Genomic DNA, 24,206 nt, shown 5'->3' on the forward strand with positions numbered 1-24,206 from the left:
ATATGCATTAACACTGTGCAATGATCAGGGCTGGCCTGATGACTTCATGAGGTGGGGTGAAGCAGCCACCTCAGAAGGTGGGAGCCAAAATCTTGCGAGATCTCACAGAGTACAAGAGATTTGGTGATTTTCAGTGAACTCTCATAAGATCTCGCTGGATATTGATGCTGATGTCAGTGCTGCTTCTCTGCCAGTGGCAGTGGCGCAGTGCAGCAGGCATGTTCCATGTCGCCTCAAGCGGCAAAATGGGACATGCCACCCCTGGCAGTGGTAGTATGTGCAGCACACAAATACTTTAAGGATTAGCCACCAAGAGCCTTTCGAGGAACTACGGTTTTCCAGGAGATGGGTAAGCATGGAACTGGGTAGGGGGTCACTTATCCTTCCCTCATCTCCCTCTGTGACGTTGTCCCAGAAGGCACAGCTACCTACCGACAAGTCCCTGTGTCCCAGTAATCAGACTCCTAAATGCAGTTGCTGGAATGCAATATTTGCACCAGCAAGTGCAACAGTACCCCACATGTGGTAGAGAGGGCAGTTTTGCCAGTGTCACACAGTTATCTAGATGGTGCCAAATCACCTGGCACTAACCTAACCACACCATTTGAGCACGGGGGCAAATCTAGTCCTCTCAATTGTCACCCTCTCTCTTCACCCTTTCTGTCCCGTCCCCGTCCCCCGCGCAAACCCTGGGGCCTGTGTGTTCATCCTTTCTCTGGCAACTGAAAAAAGAATATCATCCAGCTGTCTCCCACGACAAAGTATTGTCTTAGCAGCATCAAGGCTGTCCTTAATGTGGTTCACACGAATCATTCCATGTGCTGAAAAAACATATGGAAGCCGGGTGCAGAGCCCAGCAGTCTAGCCCATCATTGCCATGCTCTACGGATGTCTTCTTGTTCAACAGATGACAGGAGTTCTCCCCACCTACAGATGTAAGCTGGTATAGCTCTTTTTCGTGAGCAGGGACCCTGCCCAATGAAGGTCCCCCTCCTTGCATGGCTGAGATCTACTCATGTGCACACATATAGCACCTTGCAATGTCTTTCAACTTGTGTGTTGGGCAGCACACAAACACACTCAAAGCCCCAGCAGGCTAACTGGCTGAAGATTGCTAACTGATTGTTGGGTGGGGTGGGGAGAATGGAAAGCTGAGGGAGAGAGAATGGAATGGAACATCCTCAAGAAGGGCATGGCTGGATGGCTGGAACCTAGAACAGAAGCCACTCCACCCTTTCACAGCACTCAGAATTTTCTACCTAGTGTGTCCTCCCCATAACATGGGAAGCTCCTGAGGTGACATCAGAACTAATACACCACCCCACTATTCTCAGACAATTTTCATACAATACTTTGGCATGTTTCCAACATGTATAAGTGTTCTCCGTATCAATGTCTGGTAGATACCCAAACAAAGGATTTATTGTAGTGCCAGTGACTTGACCGTTCATTTGTTGTTGCTAATCTTGAGGAGCAATCGCTGCAAATGAATGACCAGACATCTAGAGCAGAACACACTGGTGATACCTACCACTTTTTCTAACTTTTCTGTTAAGCTGTTGACAACAATACGCAGTCCAGTGAGTTCTGTAAACATAGACCCTAGCTCTTCACAAGAGCGATCACAGAATTCTGCCTTTTTCTCTGTGTTTTCACCAACATACTCTGTCATGACAGAAGGAAGGTGAAGGATCTCAGTGCTCTCGTTGATTGTGTTCACTTCAGCTGGAAGAGAGAAAGTAAAATAAAACCCATTACGTATATGCAACAGCTTTTCCCTGATTACAACTTTTGGCTCAAATTATACATTGGTACTAAAGGTGGATTATAACTGTATCTCTCTTGGAACAAGTTTGATGCCAAATTATACTCAAGGGTATAACAGAAGGATTGGATGTCGGCCCCTTCCAATTATAGTCATTCCTTTTCACAGTTTAGATTCCAGCTCTCAAAGAGGTCTGCAGGTTTAGAGGCAATGGAAAAGTCTTTTGGGAACACAGGACAGGGCAATTGAACATATGCAATGTTAAATACTATCCACTTAAAAGCTTAAGTATGGCTGATTGACATCTGATGCCCTTTTAAATGTGTTGTGGGAAGGGGGATTATTGGTTTGCTTTTGTTCTGATTTTTATTACGTATTTTGTGGTTTTTATATTGTAATTTTATGTTGTGAACCACCCTGAGATCTACGGATAAAGGGTGGTATACAAATATGATGATGATGATGATGATGATGATGATGTAGTATCACATGTTCCCAAGGTTTCATGATCACCCTGGCAGGGGAGCAAGAATGGGTTGAATGCTTGTTGACATTTTAGTCCCAAAGAATTATAAGAACACAGTGCTGATAAGATGACCGTTTTGGCTTGATTAATTGAAAGCAATAGCCATAGATATAAGCAGTGGTAAGAAGCCACGAAAAAGGATGAATTAAGACTGCAACCCTATGCACCTTTAGTTGGGAGTAAGGCCCATTAAACAAAGGGCAACTTAATTCTGAGTAAATGTGCATAGGCTTTTCCTTGCAAGGTTCTTTTTTCAGGGAATGTTATTCTCTCCGGGCACTACTTTCTGGCCTCCAAAATTAAGGAAGTAAAGGTTCGGCGTAGCCCTACCCAGCACAATTTATTTTAAATGTGTGTCTGAAGGGAATGAAGAAGCACAAGCAGCATAGCTTTTTCAAAGCATTTGCAGCAGATGCTTTTGCAGGCAGCATACTTGCTGCTGGCACAGTGCTTATGCCAAAAGAGCATGTACTGACAACATAACCAGACTGTAAACTCAGGGATGCTTCCTCCCCTAGTTGTTATGTTTCTTGGCCAAAACCAGATCACTGAATGGGGAAAGAGTAGCAAGCATTTCCTTTGCACGCACGGAGCTGTCTTACTGTCATCCTCTTGGAGTCTCAGCCATGTATTTAAAAATAGTGCAAATTCAGATGACATGCATCTCATTGTAGACATGCAAGAGGATACTCTGATACCTTTACATCATTATGATTTTGGGCAACTTTCAGTATGACTTATAGGATCTCATCCTTTATTGTTGAGGTGGTCACTTCCCACATTCTTGGGAGCCTCTGCATTATTCAGAGAGCAGTTGGGGGGCTAAAAGTTTATTTTGCTGCACAAACTACCCCCCTCATGAGTGGAGAGACCCTACAATAAAACTGGCACAATTTGGCTGTAAATGGAGTGCACATCATCAGGTACAGCATACTATATACTAAATCACAAGCAGAAATAAATGCTGTATTCCTGTACATCAGGGATCGGAAACTTGTGGGCCTCCATATGTTGCTGGACTTCCAGGTGTTGCTGGACTCCAACTTCCATCAGCTCCAGGCAACATGACCAATGATCAGAGATTATGGGACCTGGAGTCCAACCACATCTGGCAAGCCACCCCTGCTATGCTATTGGAGCAAGCTGCGCTCCTACCACTCATCAGGTTGAGGCCATTGAACACTTCATAGGCCACAGGCAAGCATGGCCATCCCCATTCTATGATGTCAGGTAGATGCTATGCCAGGGAGGACATCCTACTGAAATTGGTGTGTGGTATATAACTGCTGTGTCCCAGCAGTGCAAGAATCTCCATTTGTGTAACAGGACTTTCCCCATTCTCTCCCCAGTGCTTCCCATGCTTTCCCCAAATCTGCTCCAGAGGGGAACCCCTAGAACAGATTTAGGGGGAAACAGGGGAGGAAAGCAGGAAACATCCCACTTTTCAAGGAGAAATCTTTGCACTGACAGAAAGAGAGACTTAGCACTACATTGGCTTCCACCCACTGGGACCTACTTCTGAGTAAGCATGTAGGCTTGATCTGCACATCATACCTCACATATTTTCACTAAAACTGATGTTCCTTAGGTACCCTCAAGAAACACTAAAGCAGCCACATGTTTAGTGGTGGTGAACAGAATATAAACTTATTTACCAAACGCCATTGAATTATAAAGGCCTCGTTCGCAGTAAGGATTACCAGGACCACACAAACATGTGGTCTCCCAGAGAAAAGCTCATAGCTACCTTGCTGATCCCTGGTCTTTTTTACTCCTGTACTTTGCTGAGCTAAAACAAGGTTTGGCTTAGCATGTTGGGCAAACCCAGGCTCATAGTTTAGCTCTCTCCTTGCGACCCATGAGCTGCAGCTAAGAATAAACCTTGACGGTACCTTAGGCTTAGTGAGGAGAGAGCTTAACCACAAGTCCTGGTTCAGACAACACAGGATGCCATACCACGGCTTAGTTCATCACAGTGTGGGATGAGGAACAAAAAAGACCAGGAAGGAGCAAAGCAGCCGAGAGCTCGTCTTGAGGAGCCTACACATTCATGTGGCCTCAATAAGATGCAAACCATTCATGCAAACCATTCTGTTTTTCAGTATGACAACAAAGGAAGGAGCCCACTCGAGGATGGCCCTTAAAACTTGCTCATAAATCTGTCACTCTATTCCTTTACTTGTACTATCAATGGCACGGTAACAAAAATAATCGAAGAAGGTCATGATCTGACTTAGATGTATTAATGTAAATCAGGAATGATTCCAGGACAGCAAATAATATTACTGTATAAAGCATTCTAAGGGCAGAACTGCATATTAGGTCTGAAAATAAACAAAGACATAGATATACAGCTAAAGAATCAACAAAAAACTTTGGGCAGGGAAATGATTAATTGCTGCTAATGGAGCTAATCAATCTAAACATGGTGACAACAGTTAAGTAAACATTTTCCAAAAGTTTATAATGAATTGTTTCCAGAGCTAAGAACTTTAAATATCTTGGCTGTAGACCGGAAACCCTAAAAATGCAACACAGCACAATAAAGTAATTTATCATGAAATGTCACTTGTTTGAGTGTCATCTTGACTCAATGAAAAGATGTATTCTTGCCATGAAAATTTATGTAAGTCCCACATGTGACACTTTTGAGATCATTAATTTCAGGTTTTGAACTGCGTGTTTTTAAGATTGCTAAAGTCAGTGCAGTAGCTTTGTTGGCACAAGCTATGGCAGAAACAATAAGGGTAGACAGCCTATGGAAGTGAAAGGCAACATCTGGGACCAGCCTATGATGGGAGTCTTGCATCTTTCCACTTTCTGTTTTTTTTCCCCTGGTAGTAAACACGATTTATTCTGAAAGTCAAAATGGTTTCAAGTGGAAAAGCTACTACTAATGGGCAATTTTATTTATTCATCTTGAAAAGTAGAACCCGGCCTTTCAATGCAGCTCACCACATACTTCACATTTGATCACAAATGTTGGCATTCACTTGTCTCAGCCTTTGTGTCTTAAGAGAGAGGCAAAAAAGGGGGGGTAGCTTTAGCCTTTTAAAATAAGTAATAAATAACATGTCTGGGGAGATGTTTGGACCTAAAATCCTCTCTTGTATATGTGTGTCAAGGATAAATGATGCTTCTTTAAAGATCACCATTCATACAAAAGAGTCACCTGGCAATATCATTCTTTATAGTACCAAGGAGATACAAAGCCCTGAACAATTTAGGTCCAGGGTACCTTAGGGACAGCCTAAACCAGACACCCTCAAACCCGGCCCTCCAGATGTTTGGGGACTACAACTCCCATCATTCCTAGCTAACAGGACAGTGGTCAGGGATGATGGGAACTGTAGTCCCAAAACATCTGGAGGGCCACGTTTGGGGGTGCCTGGCCTAAACCCATCATGGAGGTCATCTGTAGACGTGACTGGTTGTCCCCCCAGTTGGTGAAGCTCATCTGACAGCAGCATGAAACTGACCCTTTGCAGAACTCTCTGTCAATACAGATTTTAATTGGTTTCTTCATTCCGCCTAATATTGGAAGGAGCCAATAAAAACTGATGGTATGTGTGGCCACTCCCTCAAATTACTGTGAGCAATAAGAACGAGACTTTTTTTTTTCCTTCTTACCTGACTGGCTCCTCTGGCATCCTTTACTGCGCAAGACATCCTCTATTGATGTTCCAAAAACTAGATGAATATTTTGGAGGAGACCCTGCAAAGAAGACACACACACAAAATGTTTGTATCATTTAAGATAACAGCAAATCATTAGTCTACTTCCTGCCTCCTTCAGAACTTCTTCAACCTTGACTGAATTGAATCCTGCATAAATTGTTTGTTTATTTTATTCATTTAAATACCATATATTCCACCTTTCTTCAACAGACCTCAGGGCTTATCACCACATAATTAAACAGAGAAATGAAGAAGAAGAAAAAGTCCTGCACAACAACCAATCAAATGCTGTCATCAAAACAGGTCAGATATCATATTACCCACAGGCCTGGCAGAAGAAAAAGGATTCTAGCTGGCAATGAAAACCATGGTGCCAGCCACACGTTCCATAGTCAGGATGCCTTTGCTGAAAAGACCATCTTTGCTGAAAAGACTATGAACCTCCCTTAAATATAATTCTACTAACAGGGCTGCCACAGACAACCTTAAACCTTGCATTTTTTTTTCAGGTAGATGTGTCCAAAGTCAGTTAGGGATTTTTACATCAAGTCTAAAACCATGAATTTGTCCCAGTGTCTAATCAGCAACCAGTGCAAGTGTTTAAGAACAACTGTAACATGAACTCACACAGACACCTCAACAATCTGGCTGCAGCGTTTTCAACTAGTTTCAGTATTTGTGACATCTTCAAGGGCAGCCCCACATACAGTGAATTACAGGAATCCAAACAGGAGGTTACTAGAGCATGGGTCCCTATGGCCAGGAAATCCCTGTCCAGGAAGAGCCATAGCTGGTGAAGTAGTCGTAGCTGGAAAAAAGCATTCCTTGTCACTGTGATCACCTGGAACTCAAGTTTCAGAGTTGAATCCAATAGTTCCCTCAGACTTTGCACCTGGTCCTTCAGAGTGAATGCAACCCCCTACAGAACAGGCCACCTTCCTAATTGCTGAACCTGGGAGCTTTCTGTCTTGTCAGAATTCAGCTTTAGTTTGTTGGCCCTCATCCAACCTAGTGCTGTCTTCAGACACTGGTCAAGCATCTTCACAGCTTCTTCTGAGACCAATGCCAAGGAGAAACCTGTCATCTGCATAGTGATGACACTTTCCTTCAAATCTTCTGACTGCTTTGAAAAGTTTTGTATAGATCCCTAATGCTAATAGTAATATCTGAAACCAGAGAAACCACTAAAAAACCCTACCTCCTACTCCCAACTCACAGAGTCAGTTCAGGAGGATACTATGGTCACAAGCCATTGTGAGATTTGAGGAGCATCAATATGGTTGTACTCCCCTTGTCCTGACATTCCATAATGGAATTGGGTCAAGATAAGCGGCTTCCTCCAAGCACACCTGCAGTTGCTAAGCCTCCACCCTCTCCAGCAACTTGTCCAAAATCAGGATAGTTGCTATTAGGTGACAGTTGTGTCTTTAGGGTCCGGGGGGGGGGGTCTTTTGCAAAGGGGATGTATTGGCCAAACACTCAAATTCCTTATCCATATTCCCATGTCTCAATAACTGAACCTGATCCCAAACCAGCCAAGGCAGTGCTCTAGATGCCTCCACCAGATTGCATTAACCGTGGTGTCAAGGTCAGACCAAATATGTGTGACTTTGCCCTCAAAGTGCTTTGCAACTTTTCAAGGTAGGTTTACAAGGGCTCCAAAAGCTCCACCACCCAGAAAAGCTCTGCTGGACAGTACTCGAGGGCACAATCCCCCAGAGCATTCCGGATTCCATCAGATTCCTCCAGTCTTCAAGCACAGACAATCCAAATAGGTCCTCCATCTCTCCATAGGGGCACAGTGACCACATATACGAATTGCAAGAATAAATACTATTGTTTGTGGCTAATATGTTGGTTCAGGGCAGAAATTTCTCAGCATGGGAGAAAATATTCCACCAGCTCTCTTGCTAATGCACTGCCAGAAGTTCTAATTGTCAGTTTCCACAGCCACTCTGGGCAGCTTACAACACATAAAAAATTGAAAAACACCAGACATGGGCCTCCTCAATCCTCTTAAGAAGATGACACCTTTGCTCCAGTCAAACCAAAGGCAATAAATGAAGAACAAACCTTGTTTACAACTCATGATTTGCCTGAAGTGAGACAAACCATGAGCCCAGATTTGAATGCAATGCAGTCCTGAGTAACACAGCAGCAGTAGAACTGGAGGAGTGCAACAGTCATGACTTTTGCTGTGGGAACCCATATGGATTGGCTTAGTGTCACATGCAAACCAAATCCCAGCGTTCAGCAGCCAATGAGCCACCACAGAGCTTTCAGTAAAAGCACTCCAAACCATCCAGCTGAACTCTGGTTAATTCAGGTGAGCAGTGGAGGTTGGCATGTTAGGACAAAGTAGCCACTGCCCCATCAACTTCAGCCAGCCCTCACCTGTTTGTTTGCTTCCTTCCTTACATCCAGGCCATGGGATGGCACTGCCTGTCAGCCTCCTCCCACTGCCCCTCAGTGTTGGCCTTGGAAAATTTCTTCAGGGAAAAAGCAAAGGAGAGGAACACAACCAGAATTTGCTGGCTCCATCTGTCATTGGTTCCACCTTGCCATCCCAACGAACACTAGCCTCTACTGCATGTGGTTAAGTTAATTCTTTAGCCATCAGAAAGTGGAGCTCTTGGCTCATGCTCTGAGGAATCATCCAGTTGAAGGAAAAGCAAAGGTAGCATTCTAATAGCCAAGAGATAGAGTGCCCATGGTCAGGTTTATTTTTACCTGACCATGACATTTGCCATTGAGGCCAGAACAAGATGCAGTGCAGAACAATGGTTTCCTACCAAAAACAGCAACCCCATGTCTCCCTCCTCTCCTCATGAGTGTAGCAAACAAAATGTGTGGCTGATATTATTGAGTCATTCCCCCATCCTACCCCAGACATGACAGCCAGTGTGGTGTAGATGTTAGAGCAGCAAATCTTAACAGAAGCTGCCAGTGAAATTCTATACGTTTCTCCTCAGGAGCAAGCCCCACTGACTTTAATGGAGCTTACTCCCTGGTAACTGTGTAGAGGACTGAAGCCTATATGGCTCCATGCTGCCAATCTACAACTCTTGGTAGACATTCAGAGGTTTGGATATAGCAAGTGGGCCAAAAAGTGTCAGGGTTTTAGACAGCTCCTTCTCCCATCTTGGAGTGGCTCCTGGACAAACAGCTGAAGAGACTTGTTGCATAGTGCTCACCCACCTTTATGGAAAACATCTCCATTTTCACTTCTGTGACCTTGCCACAGAGCGAAGATGAATCAAACAGAGATACCCCTTCCTCACTTGGGGCAAATATTCCTGAATCCATTTACAATTAGACTAAGTATGTGTGAAGAGTTGTCAGAAAGAGAACAGAACTGTCATTGCACCAAAGTCAAGGGAGAAGCTGGTTCTCCAAAAGTGCCAATTGAATCCCCTCTAATTCTGGCCTAAGAGTTTACATTGTTAAGCATACATAAGGCAAACTAAACAGGATCCAGGACCAGCACAAGACATTCTGCTGTCTGAGGCAGAGCAGCCACCATTTCACCACCTTCTTCCCGTGCCCACAGATTTATCCCTCTGCTGCGCAAATTTGCCACCCTTCCCATTGCACAGTCCAAGACAAAAGTCTCAGTGGGGCTACTATGTGGGCTGCCTTCTGTCAGGATCTCATTATAAGGCTGCAGTCTTATTCACACCAACCTCGGAGGAAGCCTCACTAACTTCATTACAACCCCTGGGTAGATATGCATAGGGATTGAACTGCACGTCATTGACCTCACGGGTGTTGTAGGTTACCTACCCGAAAGTGAGTTTCTCTGGCAGATCCTTTTGTCACATACATTCTACTTTTCTCTGCTTTCAGGTTTTCATAGAAAGGCTCCTCCAGGCTCACACTGTCAATGAGGTCGCAACCAACATAGAGACTGTAGTTTTCCCCGGCTACTTGTACTGTGATGTTCTTCCATAGTGAATCGGCTAGGTCCACGTCTTCCAAAAGATACTTCTTCCGAAAGCCATCTACCCAATAGGAAAGTTCGAGCGAATTTTCTCGGCCATTGGAAACAATCTCAAACTGGCGCTGAGTGGTGCCAGGGCCTTCCAGTGCCAAGAGGGTGCCCCTGGCCAGCCTATCCTGCCTGAAGGTGGCTACAAGAAGGAAGCCCTCATTTCGCTGGATCAGTTTAATAATCTGCTTTAATTTCTCCGAGTTAACCGGAGGTATGTGATCAAACCGGATGAAGCGGTATGCTGGGAGACTGGAATGGTTGCCCCGAAATACTTTTGCTCCAATTGTCTTCCTGTTTATGTTGCTTATTTGCAGCAAGTCAAAAGTGGACTCATCTTCTTGGCCGTCATCTGCAAAGGCAACAACATGAAGGAGCATGATTAACAAAGAAATGTAAGGCATGGGGTTATCTCATTCACCCTCACTTTATGAGGCACGCCACAGATACTCCAGTTTTCACAGATGGAGTAAAGTTAAGTTAATTTGTTCAAGGCCAGCCAGCTAAATGGAAATGGACACTCGAGTCTCCCTGATCAAAATCCAACACACTTCCAATGAGCCACACTGACTTAAATGATGAATAAAATGATCTGACGCTTAGGGTGGGTACATTCTCAGGGAACCATCAAACATTGTAGAGAAACAGTAGTAGCAGTCCATGCAATTGAGTGATCAGTCAAACTTGGCAGTCCACCTAGCCTGACAGTCCTCTTAAGGGACTTGTAGAAGATTCTCTCCTAGGAGATTGAACCATGGACCACATATAGGCAATCTTACGAGTCCTACCATTGAAGCCCCCATCCAATTGGGATGCTGGCAATCTGAAAATGGTGGCTCTTATGTGTCTTTGCCTATTACTTCTTCTAATGGGATGTGAATAATGGCTGTTCATTTGGCACAAAACACCAAATTCAGTGACTCCATCTACTTGGTACTGCTTCTTGGAAAATGTGTGGAAAATATCCTTCATGAAACTGAATGGCTTAGATCCAGAGATGCCTTGCTCAAGTTGAAATATACATTTCTACTTGTGCATGACTGCCCCAACAAATTCTCCTAATTTCGATGTGTTGTTGCAGACTCCCAGACCCCATCATGTGCCTCAACTCTCAGGATTGATTATGGGGGGCAGAGGTGATACAATAGAGTGGGCAAGAGGGGTGCAGGAAACCCTACTGTAGGTGGAAGGGAGCCAGGAAACCCCACTGGCTGGATCCAGTCCAACAAAATTTCAAATCAAACTGTCTGCAAATATCCAAAGTGAGAACCTGGATGCCATATATAAGCTGCTCTGAATTTTCTTAGGGAATAGTAGGGTATCAATGCAACAAACAATAATAACAAAGCATTTTTTTTGTAGTTTTTCAGCTTGCTAGCTGAATCCTAATTTCCAACAAGGAGAACCAAAATATACATACATTTCAGCCAACTGAGTAGTTGGTGCTCTAAAAGGGGGAGGTCTTTACACCACAAATTAATTTGACCAATTGCTGCCAACCCTCAATTTGATCTACATACATATCCCTCCAATTTCCTTGATGCATTTATAGTAAGGTATATTATCTATGCAGGCTAGTTTCATATTTCAGGCATGCCATGGAAAGAAATAATTGAGCAATTATTCTCAAGACCAAGCCAAGTGAGCGAGCAGAAGCCAAGCTCCTTTTAAGCATCAGGCTACGGTTGCCAGAGCTTTAGTCCACTCTGGAAATACTTGGCCTCAATGCTACAGATATTTAAAGACCTACCTTGAGCCTCTGAGGAAATCCATAAAGCTAGCAAGATCGTCAGCCACAACAGCCAGCTCCTGTCCTGCATAATGCCTATGAACAAAGCAAGATGTGCACATTGTTGATACTTTTGTCTGTTTTTAAATTTCCCCATGTTTCCCACAAGCTTACAACAGAAACAACTAATTTGAAAGCAAATGTTGGTTCTGTCAGGTGCTATTTTATTGTTTATGTCACCTATTTCTAAATCGTCCTTCATCAATTAATTGCCATTCTATATTTATGTTTCGCTGTTGTATTTTTTTACTTGCAAACCACTCAGAAAGCTTTCACTGTTGTGTGGTAGACAAAGATTAAAAATCAACCCATCATTGGGGCATTTTTTTATGAATCCTGGTATACCCTGCAAACAGGACATTTATTACTTCTGACAATGCCTCTATATGTGTGAGAACCCAGATGCTTGATCCTGACTTGATTATGATAACATTAGTGAAAGCACACGCTTTAAATGCACGGGGAGGGGAAGGGGGGAGGCTCAAGTGTTTAATATCCTTCCTAATAAATTCAAGGAAATATATATGATACAACCAGAATTGTCTTCAAAAGTTTTCCATGAGACGTCTGGGCTCTCAGATAGTCTACTAGTTATTGCATCTCTTAAATCCACTTTTGGCAAGCCGTAGAGCTACATTCTTGAAAGATAATGGTATTTCCAGGAGCATTTCACATGTAATTTAACTTATATATTAAGCTACAATAGCAAATTCCAGTCTCTCCCTGTCTCAGTCACACTCATTCACACATACATACTCTCTTACTGCTGGAAAGACAGAGACAGCCTGCTTCTCTATCCCAATTGTGTTACATCAGGATGAAATGATGGTGCATCTCCAATCCAATCTGCACTCCAAACTCCAGTTACCTGGGAGTAAACCTCATTGCATTTGGCAGCATTTACTTCTGAGTAGACACTATTAGAACTGCAGCCCAGATCTTAGAAAAGTCAGTGGGATTTACTTCTGAGTAAACAAGCACAGGAATGGGCTACACATCTGTCCTGTGTCTGAATGGACTCAGGAGAGTAGACCTAGCCCTCTGCCAGATACTTTTCTTGATGATTTCTATAACCCAAACTTCTTGAAGAGATGCAAATTTAAATCTCACGACCTGCCCTAGCCAAAATGATAGGTTTGCAGCTGCAATCCAGAATAGATTCACTAGGTGTCCCATTGAACTAGGTGGAATTTGTTTCTGGGTAAATCTCCCCCATCCACAGCTTGCATCATTATTTGCTGCACTTTCCCAAAGAAGACACCAAAACTGGGTATTTTTGTGCAAGGTGAATATTTCCAGAAGTGGGGTTGTGCACATAATTAATTCCTCTGCTTAATTATGGTTGGATTGTATGGGCTACGGGCTACAAGGATCACACTGTACTTTGAAGTCACCTTATCAACCCATGCCCTTATCATAAGAAAATCAGTGCCATCCCTAGACACAGAAAGTCTACAATGATGCTATATAGAGTGACAAAGGCCAGTTTCCCCTTAGGAAGCTCTGCTGTCCTGCTTGAACTCCAGTGAAAAGAAAGAGTTCCCATCACTCTCACAGGGGTTTGTACATGAGAACTGCCCCAAAGGAGTTGCTGCATCTTAGCCTTGAACATTTTTTCTGGAAGCTATCTAGGGTTGCACCATACAACGCACTAGATATTGATCAGACTATGCATTGAACCCTGCCCTGTCAACAGTGGCGTAGCGTGGGGGGTGCAGGGGGGGCCGGGCACACCGGGCGCAACATCTGGGGGTTAGGGTTAGGGGGCGCAAATCCACGGGTTAGGGGGCGCAAATTACTTGCCTTGCCCCGGGTGCTGACAACCCACGCTACGCCACTGCCTGTCAAGCTGCTGTGAGCATTTACTTTTGTGTGTGTGTTCCCAGCTGCCATTCCTGACAACGGGGCTTGCACAGGAAAACTTCCCAGTGGTGGATGGTGCCCTTTCTTCATCCTAAAGATCTAGTCCCTTTTTGAGCCCAGTCAAAAAAAAAGCTTTCTTTACGAGGAAGAATTAGGGAATGAATGGGGGGAAAATCGGAGAAACTGCCCAAGGAAAGGGGTTGAAAAGACAGGAATTGGGTCCAGTGCAATCTTAAGCGTCCCATTCTATTGAATGGCATTCCCATACGATTTACTCAGAACAGACGCACTGAAATTCACATGTTTGAGTTAGGTCCATTCATTCCAACGAGCCTACGCTGAGTAAAATTTAGTTGCATACCACCCGCTGAATTCAATGGCCCTTAGTCCCAGGTAAACGGAGTTAGGATTGCAGCCTTAGGCTCCGGTCCTAGGCACCCTTCTAGGTTGGAAAACTGCATACATAGGATGCTTGCACTTAATCTCCTTTGAAATCAACGGGACTTAGATCCTGCGATCGCGCCCCCTTGATTTGGCTCCAGCCCCTTTACTTAATTATTAAGATGACCCTAGGGAGCAAGTCTCCTTTCACTCCTTGGAGGTGGTGCTGCCGGGGTCTTTCGGGGGCGTCCTTGTGTTGACCCCCCACTCATCCACCCACAATCCGGCTCCAACCTGTCCCCACTGGTCCGTGGGTCGTTACCTGGCATGCAAGTCCCCCGCGATGCTCTTGAGAGCTGCCGCTTCCCAATGCAACTCCAAGCAGGCGGCGAGTTCCCAAAGTCCCGTGGCGAGAGCGCGAAGCCAACTCAGCTCCCTGCAAGGGCAAGTCCTCGGCCGGGGAGGGGCGCGCAAAAAAACCCGCTTCGCCTCTTAGCCGGGCTGCCTTTCAAAGCGGCGCTCGGCTCGCCTGCTTTATATAGGCTCCTCTCGCATGCGAGGCCTGTCAATCAGCCAGCGGAGGAAACGCTCTTGGAAGGCGTCCCTCCGCGGCAATGACATAATTCCCCATACCGAGCGGACAATTTGCTCGCTCGCCTACCTGGAAGGCGATCCCACATCCAGCCACATCCTGAACCACAATAATTCCCCCTCCCCCCCCCCCAATTTGGCAGCTCTTCGTCTGGAGAAGGGGAGGAGCGAGAGGGAGAAAGGAATGAGGCATGGTCACACCTCCTCCCCATTCCTAAACACTTGGGAGGAATTTGGGTGTTTGGGGGGTTTTTTGCCTTTGTTTTCACCCAGCGATTTGATGATCCCGTTGGATTTCCTGGTGGGACAAAACGGGTCCAGATTCTGGATGGCCGCTTGGAGAAGAAGCAAAGGATGAATGCTGAGGAACAGAGCGTTACAAAGTAATAATAATAATAATTTTATTATTTATACTCCGCCCATTTGGCTGGGTTTCACCAGCTACTCTTCACCCAAAGCTGAAGAAGTGCATTGCAGGCCAACTCCCCATCCCTACTTCTTGGTGTAGAAAATTTTGTGCATTTATTGCATTTTTAATCCCACCTTTTTCCCCTTCACGTTGCTCCAGGTGGCATACGTGGTTCTCCTCAGTTAAACCTGTGAGATAGGTCAGGCTGAGAAGCAGCAAGTTTCATGGCTGGGTGGGGATTTGAACCCTAGTCTTCCAGGTCTCATTCCAGCACACTAACCACTGCAATTTACTGGCTCTCCACACAGAAGCTACAGCAGCTTGTGCCAACGTAGTGCCCTCAAGATGGGGCTAGTGGGAGTTGTAGTCTAAAAACTCTGGAGGGCACCAGGCTGGCACAGATGGATTGAGCATTCCCAAATCCTTACAGATGGCTGCCCAGCCTTTGCTGGAAGATCTCCAGCGAGGAAGAGCTTTACATTCTTCTGCCACACAGCTGCACACAGGAAGTGGGAAGAAATCCTCTAAGGGCACATGACCAAGCACAGCTTCCTTACCTCCACTCCCACCCCAGGAGGAGAGAGAGTCAGTCTCAGGATATTATTATTATTATTATTATTATTATTATTATTATTATTATTATTATTATATTTTTGGCCCGCACATCTGGCTGGGTTTCCCCAGTCACTCTGGGCAGCTTATAGCATATTTTTAAAACATAATAAAAATATCAGACAATAACCTCCCAATACAGGGCTGTCTTCAGATGTCTTCTAAAAGTTGTGTAATTCTTTATCTCCTTAACATCTGAAGGGAGGGTGCTCCACAGGGCAGGTGCCACTACCAAGAAGGCCCTCTGCCTGATTCCCTGTAACCTCACTTCTCACAGTGAGGGGGGAGGACCTCAGTGTCTGGGTTGAACGATGGAGGTGGAGATGCTCCTTGAGGTATACTGGGCCAAAGCCGTATAGGCTTAAAACAGGCATAGGCAAACTCGGCCCTCCAGATGTTTTGGGACTACAGCTCCCATCATCCCTAGCTAACAGGACCAGTGGTCAGGGATGATGGGAGCTATAGTCCCAAAACATCTGGAGGACCGAGTTTGCCTATGCCTGGTTTAAAAGGTCAGCACCAATACTTTGAATTGTGCTCGGAAATGTACTGGGAACCAGTGAAGATCCTTGAGGACCGGTGTTATATGGTCCCGGTGTCTGCTCCCAGTCTCCAGTCTAGCTGCCACATTCTGGATTAGTTGTAGTTTCCAAGTCACCTTCAAAGGTAGCCCCACATGGAGCGCATTGCAGTTGTCCAAGCGGGAGAAAACCAATGCATGTACCATTCTGGCAAGACAGAGTGGTCATCTTTCTAAGTCCTTTCTTTGCATATAGGAAAGACTAAGTTAGGTCAGTATTGTTCTTGAAGAACAGCTGTCTACCTGAGTCCTACACTCATCAACTGTACAAAGGTGATGCTGGTGGGTGCAGGATGGGGGAGTGCAGGATGGGGGAAGAACATCAGATTGATGCTAGACATTACTGTAGGATTCAGTGAGTTCATCCTGTTCACACAAGGACCTTCCACTTGTACTGGCTGCCCATCTACTCCTGAACCAAGTTTAAGGTCCAGGACCATTTTGCTGGATACAGCCCAGTGACTTCTACCTCTCTGTTCTCTGCTTTTGATGCTCATTTTATGTAGTATTTGTTAATAATAAAAATGTTTTTTAAAATAATAATAATAATAAAGTTCCCAGGATGGACAGGCATTTCCACACGCCATTTACAAAATTGTCCACACTGACTGGCAGCAGCTCTCCAATGTTTCAGACACAATAGACATTCCCAGCATTGCCTGGAGATGCCAGGGATTGAACCTGTGACCTCCATGCAAATGTTCCATCACTGAGCTACGGTCCTTCCCCAGTCACCCATACAAGTACGAAGGAGCCTTTGGACAGGATGATGCAGCCAGCCACCTTTTTATTTACAACTGAACATGAGGAGGAGAGATTCAGAAGCAAGTGCAGAGGTAGGTATTATATATCCACTGCAGGGAGAGGGAGAGAGAGAGAGAGAGAGAGAGAGAGAGAGAGAAGGGGCTGGACTAGATGGCCCTTGTGGTCCCTTCCAACTCTGCAATTCTATGATTCCCGATCAATATCAGTCTTCTCCCTCCAGAAAGCTCTTAGCAACACACACTAGTCCGGCAAAGCTACTGTTCCAGCAGAGAGAGAGACGTGCAGAGACCTCCATGCTGGCAGGTGGATGTGATTGACGGGACATTCCATACGCTTGGAACAAGGACCTTCTTGTTAAGACCTAAGAGTGCTACTTGTCTCTAACTCTGAAGAACAGGACGGCTCTCGGTGGTATGCATGGTCCGATGTAAGATAAAAAGGAAGACTCTCTTTTGAGAACCTTCAGAGGATGCTTCTTTTCCAACCAGCTTGCACGTATTATCAGTAATATGGGAAGGCTTCTAGGCAAGTGTCCTGATAAACTTGTACTGTAGTATCCCTCTTTTTAGACATTAAACACTGGGTGCATTGTGCCTATAGAGCAGGATTTCGGTTATTGACAGTGCAATCTTTTTATGCATGCCTACTCAGAAGTCAGCCTCATATGCTTCGATGGGACTTCCTCCCAAGCAATTGCATATAGCAGTGTTTCCCAATTGGTGGTCCACAGACCCCAGGGGTTCCATGTAACCCACCCAGGGTCTTCATGGCACATACCCGTCAACTTCAGGGACATCCTGTTTTGGGGGGGGGGCTGTGCTTTTGTGTGAGAGCACAGTGGCCAAAAACATGTGAGCCAAGTGCACATCTTGCGCCAGTTCGTGGCGTCCCAAAATGGTGCCGTACTCTCTTGTGTAGGTCACCTGACTCATGCAGGAATGTGACCTGGAAGATGTGCACCCCAGTTTTGTGCTGGGACACCGCGAAGGGTGTGGTGGCACTATTCACATATCAAAAACTTCCACAGAGACATCAACATTTTCAAAAATAGGGGGGGAGTCCATGGCTCGGCTTTTGAAAAACAGGGGGTTATCAGTGCTTAGCTATTGGGAGCCACTGGTGTACAGGATTGCAGCCTAAAAGTATATTTTGCTACAAACCAAGATGAAAGCACAGGATTCATTTTCTCTCAAGGAGAAGCCTGTCAAAAAAGAGATGGGTGCAATGCAATTGTGCGTGATTCAGAAACATGTCTACCACACTTACTGACTGTTCCAATTGCTGAACTTCAAAAGTTGTGGGAAGCCGTGCCTGACGTGGATTCCTTCTCCCCTTTTCTAGCAACACTGTCTCCTTGGCAGGCGCACTAGCGTGTGGAATAAACCTGGCCCTCATTAGCTGGGTTGGTGCAAGGCTTGAGGCCAGATAGCAGCAGCAGCAGCAGCAGTCGCCGCCCCTGCCTCCCCAGCTCCAGTGTCAGGATAGAGCTGGGGGAAAGGCATGGAGAGGGAATGGAAGAGCTGCATATTTCACTTCTGGAGATGCTGGCATGCTGGGGAGGGGGAGAAGCTGCAGAGCAGCAGGAGTCCAGAGGGAGGGAGACTGACAGAGCGCTCAGGCAGGATCCAGCTGTAAGGCAAGAGCCAGAGGGGAAATCTCTTCAGCGCATAACGCTACGCTACACAGGCAGCCTCCGAGCTCCAGACAGGAAATTCTCCACCTTGCTCTGCCTCACCTCTAGATGTGTAGACTGGTTTTATGAAGTGGGGTCACGCTTAAAAAGTGGCTGGAGAATTCAAGGTTCCTTTTTTGCCGTTTCCTAGTTCAGGTCTTCGGCTCCTAATTCTCACGGATAGCAGATGGTGGTAACACTATTCCTGAACTTGCAGCCTAGGAAGAGTCCTGCTGCATCAGACAAAGCAGTCTCTCCTCACAGAGGTCAAAACACATGCATAGCATGAACATAATAGCGCTCTCCTGCCCGTGATGTGATTCCCAGCCACTGGCATTCAGAGGCACACTGACCCTGATCTGATGCTGGAGGTACTATATTCTTGGACTGGTTGCACAGACTGGTTGCGTGGCAACAGTGGAATTTGCTGCCAAGGAGTGTGGTGGAGTCTCCTTCTTTGGAGGTCTTTAAGCAGAGGCTTGACAACCATATGTCAGGAGTGCTCTGATGGTGTTTCCTGCTTGGCAGGGGGTTGGACTCGATGGTCCTTCTGGTCTCTTCCAACTCTATGATTCTATGATATTGCAGGGGTTCCCAGCACCGTTTTGGTGTGACAACCCACAAGTCCAGTTTACTTGGTTTGGTGACCCATCAATTAATCGTCACATGAATTCTGGACTGAAGGCCTTCTTTGCCACCAGCGAGCAATTCCTAAGTATTAAAATGTAAGACCCCGGGCTTTTGGGTTTTGGTTACAAGCAACAACACTGCACTATAACATGCCAACAGAACAAAAAGTTGTTAAGAGGCATTCATCATACCACTTAAAGATTGCAGGCAATAATTATTTGGGGTTTACTTATAAAAGCTATGACCATCACAGATGAATCGTGACCCACAGTTTAAGAAATCCTGCTCTATAGTCACTGTGACTAGTAGCTTTTGCTAGCCTAATGCTCCTTGAATAGGAAGCCCCCAAGAAAATATATATTAAAAAGGTAAAGGACCCAATCAAGGGCAACTATGGGGTTGCGGTGCTCATCTTGCTTTCAGACCAAGGGAGATGGCGTTTGTCCACAGACAGCTTTCCGGGTTGTGGCCAGCATGACTAAACTGCTTCTGGCGCAATGGAACACCGTGACGGAAACTAGAGCGCACAGAATCACTGTTTACCTTCCCGCTGGAGCGGTATCTATTTACCTACTTGCACTGGCATGCTTTTGAACTGCTAGGTTGGCAGGAACTGAGACAGAGCAATGGGTGCTCACCCCGTTGCGGGGATTCGAACCGCCAACCTTCTGATGGGCAAGTCCAAGAGGCTCATTGGTTTAGACCACGGCACCAGCAGCTTCTTGAGTGCACCGGCACAGTCTCCACTTGCATTTTCCAGCAACTGGTAGTCAGAGAACAGTAGCCATTGCTAGTCTTATCCTCTGTGCATGATAAAACTTGTTTAAAAGCATACCAGTTGGTGACCATTACTGCAAGTGTGAGCTCACCCCTCCGGTAGAAAGCCTCATTTTGAATCCTAAATAGAATTCGGTGAGAGAACTGGATTTGCCTCAGGAGTAAACACGAAAGACGCTTTGCATTATAAATCCTAGAACATTTTCTTCAGCACCTGTTCAGTGTATTTGGGGATTTGTCATATTTTATCCCCATATATGCTCTGCTGAAGAGGTCAACAATTCCAAAACATTTAGAAAATCGTGAAGAACGGCCTCCTGCTAAGAGAGCTCGCTTTGCATTTGAGCATGGAGAATCCTGGATGGAACCTATATTGTTTTCTTGCTGTAGGTTCCAAGCTGTATTTTAAGTTTCATCTGGAGGCCCTTTCATCATCCAAAGCCGTACACTTATGGTGCCTTTGCCGCATGATTCTTCCCCCTGCTAAGAAGACAACAGGCTGTGTTCAATTAGAATAATTGATAACTGCTCCCATTTCGTGGAAAGCTGCATCAGATTTTTTAAAGCACCATCATTTTCAAACCTGAGGGGGGTTCAAATTTTGTCCTATCCATCATGTATATAAAAATAAGGGCCCAAGCTGTGGATTTTGGGATGTTCTGTCTCTGGCTTTATTTTGGAAATCCAAATCTCCAGTGCTTTCCTTCACTGTTGTTGATCTATTGATGTAACGCTCTGAGCTTGTGTGCTTTGAGCAGGACATACAAGGCCTTCATGAGGTGCTGGAACTCTTATCATGATAAAATTGCCATAGGTGCCTACTTCAGCCTTCAGCCAATGAGAATTGTAACCCAAAACATATGAAAGGAACTGGGTTGCCAAAAAGCCCCCCTGCTTGCTGCTTTTCCTCACTCACCAAGGACCTTACAAAAAAGCAAAAAGTTTCACTCACACGTCACAGGTCCAGCTTCCATGCTGCCACTCACGGTTGCCATGATCAAACAGCAGCCTTTTCCTGCTAAATTTTAGTACCTTCAGGTATGCGATCTCTGTTTTGTAGGGTCTTTACTATGCTTTGAGCAGGACATACATGGCAGCTCTAGCAAATTGCTGTCTATTCTTGGTTTCTTAATATTGACTTCACATGGTATCCCCACTCACTCACTTACTGGCTTCAGATCAATCAAGAGACTATCAAATGTTTCTTTCTTCCAAAAAATAAAAATAAATCTTTTAGCAAATTTATTGCTTCTGTTACTACCCACATACTATATGCCAAGGAAATTAAGCTTATGATGTGTGACATAATTCCACCCACCCATTTTGGTGATACTACAGTGCTTGTCCATTTATTCAATATTCTACTGTGACTATACATTTGAGAGAAACCAATGATACACTCCCTTGATGACATTACCTCTGTCCCAGCCTCTTTCTTTTTAAGACAAGAGCCAACACTGATATGCTAAAATGTGTGTGCGCGCACACACACTTACTTTACTAGCTGGCAGGGCAAAATATATGAAACAACCAGATCAGTAGTGACATGTGCCAGGTTGTAATCTGTAAATTCAGTCCAATAAATGATAATAAAGTTACAAAAAAATGAAAAGAAAGTAACACAGAGGTTTGATGATGCCATGGAATAAGGGCTGGAGACTCCGGCAGGCAAGAAGTTCACCTCTGTTCAATTTCTGCAAATATTCATATTGTGACCATCCCTTAGGGAACCAGAAACTCCAATAAACTTTCCTATATTGGATTCATTCCCTGTCCCAAGAAAGCGACTGATAACATGCAAATGTGTTTTAAACAGGCTGTGAAATTACAGTAATAAAGTTGTGCATGAACACAAGAGAGAGAGAGAGAGAGAGAGAGAGAGAGAGAGAGAGAGAGATGATAGATAGACAGACAGGCAGATAGATATGAAGTCCAGCAAGTTAGAACCATAAATCAACAATTACCATATTTTTCTATGTATAAGACTAAGGTTTTTCCCTAAAAAATAATGTCAAAAATTAGGGGGCGTCTTATACACGTGTAGTGCCTTCCCCCATTTTCTTAAATCTGAGTCCCCAGAAATAGGGAGCCTCTTATACATGGGGGCATCTTATAGATGGAAAAATATGGTATCTATAGCATAGATTCCGCTGTTATGGCAGAAGCAAGACCCTCTTGGGGTGTTAATGCTGTAAACCCCTCCATTGTAGGCTCAGGTTGTATATATGTGTAAATAAACTATATCTTATAAACTGATAAGAACAGATACTACACTTGATCTTAGCCAAAAGGCCATCACCACAGTCTCTACCGTACCTCATTCCAAAGGCAACACAAACCCTTGATAAGTACATCGAATCCCTGGAACCACATTGCTATGAGATTAGAGTGGCATGCCACAATAAATTCTGGCTAGATCCAGTAATCACATATAACAAAGGGGAGCAAGACAGCAGTTATCCTTTACAGAAATTGTGTTTCCCTTTCCTTGCTTATATGTGTGGAGTTCTTTATCCTGGCATCCCCAGTTGTTAGGACTGGAGCTGGGTTGGCTGTTTGTATAACGAAGCTTATATTTCCATTTGGGCAGAAATAAAGTCAAATCTGGGAGTGAAATAAACAGATGCACAGCAAATCAAAAGACATGCACAGAACCCAGGAACATTCATTCCTCAGTAATGGTGCTACCCAATCTGTTATGGATTAGCACCTCCCGCCCGCCCGCCCCTGTCCACAATCTATCAACTGTGGCAGACAAATCCTGCCAATGAATATAGCAACCAAAATGCCATCTGAAGCCATTGTTTTGATGAAAAAGTGTTTGGCGTGTAGAAATCCCTGTCATGGAATGATGTGTGAGTCACAAGGCCGGGAATATATCTCAGCTGATGATTTGTGGCATTAATGGGAGAAGGTCAACCCTCTGGTCTGCTTGGAAGACCAGTTTGCTGAGGAATTTGATTTCGGTGTCTCATCCAGCTTCTGCATTACGGAAGTTTGTGTAAGTGTGCAGTGACAGCCAAAAACGCTTTCCAGAATTTCCACAACACAAAGGCCTGCCAGAGGTTTCTGTTGCGTTTTCATCTGTCTGCAGGGCCGGCTCCTGCAGTGGGCTAGCCAGGGCGCTGGACAAGGGCCCAAGAGCTCAGAAAGGTCCCTCACTGGCCCTGGCCCCAGCTCCACCCTGCAGGCAGCCCTCGGGGGTGGGAGAATCAGTGCAACAACCTCTGCCCTGGGCTTTAGGAGGCTCCATGTTGGTAACAGCCACAGGTGGCTCCTTGCAGATAATGTTACCTAGGAGCAGGCACTCTCTGAGCACTGACTGCATGGCACATACTGAAGGTGCAAGAACTTACATCTCAGGAACTTCATTCTGGGATATAACAGTAGGCAACCTTTATTTGGGATATAAGTGTGTAGCTAACATTCATTCATTCATTCATTCATTTATATTACAACCTGACCACTTCCTGACTAAAAATATTAGGAATTGGGACACGACCGGTGGCAAGGTTACAAGCTTGTTTGTTTATTAAATTTCCATACTGCTCTTCATCCAAGGATCACAATGCGGTTTACAACACACACAAGTTCAATACATACTATATTTCACTAGATCTGCCCTGCTTATAACGTTAAGCAGGCATTTATGCAGCAAAGTATAAACATTGCAATAATATCTACACTGTAAGGCTTGCATTGCACATTGTTTATTTTCCTAGTTTCGACTGAAATCATCCTCCCATTTACCTGGGAGTAAGCTTCACTGAATTCAAAAGGACTTACTTCTGATAAGGTATGGTTAGGACTGGACTGCTATGTGCTTTCTTCAAGGAGAAACAAAACATTTTAGTTTGGCTTATGCTCTAGTGGAGCAGAAGCTTTGGGCTCCTCTGCCAGCACTAGCCCACCAGTCTAGTTCTTAGTTTTTAAACAAACTTTCCAAGGCAGAGAATAATGTAAAATGAGCAGAAGTTGTATAGATATATTATAGAGATAATATTTTCCCTACTTTCCTACATAACTGTATGTATGTATGTATACATACACCCACACCACTTTGGGGGCAAAGCCCTATTTCAGAGAGTACAGAATTCTGTTTCTTGATATTTATACTAATTTAAATTAATTCTTTATGTTCATGGTTCATTGCTTTTCTTTTCTGATTCAGAAGACTCAC

The 24,206-nt window shown here is 44.7% G+C and overlaps 1 protein-coding gene across 1 annotated transcript in view; it reads right to left on the minus strand.

Annotated features, from left to right (window-relative positions):
* THBS2 (thrombospondin 2) overlaps positions 1-14,697 on the minus strand; it is a 45,130-nt gene extending 30,433 nt beyond the window's left edge. The window contains exons 1-5 of the mRNA XM_083496414.1: positions 14,313-14,697; positions 11,708-11,782; positions 9,753-10,309; positions 5,922-6,006; positions 1,532-1,725 (exon numbers count right to left, since the gene is read on the minus strand). Of these exons, the coding sequence (XP_083352540.1) occupies positions 1,532-1,725; positions 5,922-6,006; positions 9,753-10,309; positions 11,708-11,782; positions 14,313-14,319 (918 nt within the window). The 5' untranslated portion in view covers positions 14,320-14,697. The remainder of the gene's footprint in view (positions 1-1,531; positions 1,726-5,921; positions 6,007-9,752; positions 10,310-11,707; positions 11,783-14,312) is intronic.
* Positions 14,698-24,206: the final 9,509 nt, after the last annotated feature.

Source organism: Podarcis liolepis, assembly GCF_965112155.1.
Source record: "Podarcis liolepis genome assembly, chromosome: 3".
NCBI lineage: Eukaryota > Metazoa > Chordata > Lepidosauria > Squamata > Lacertidae > Podarcis > Podarcis liolepis.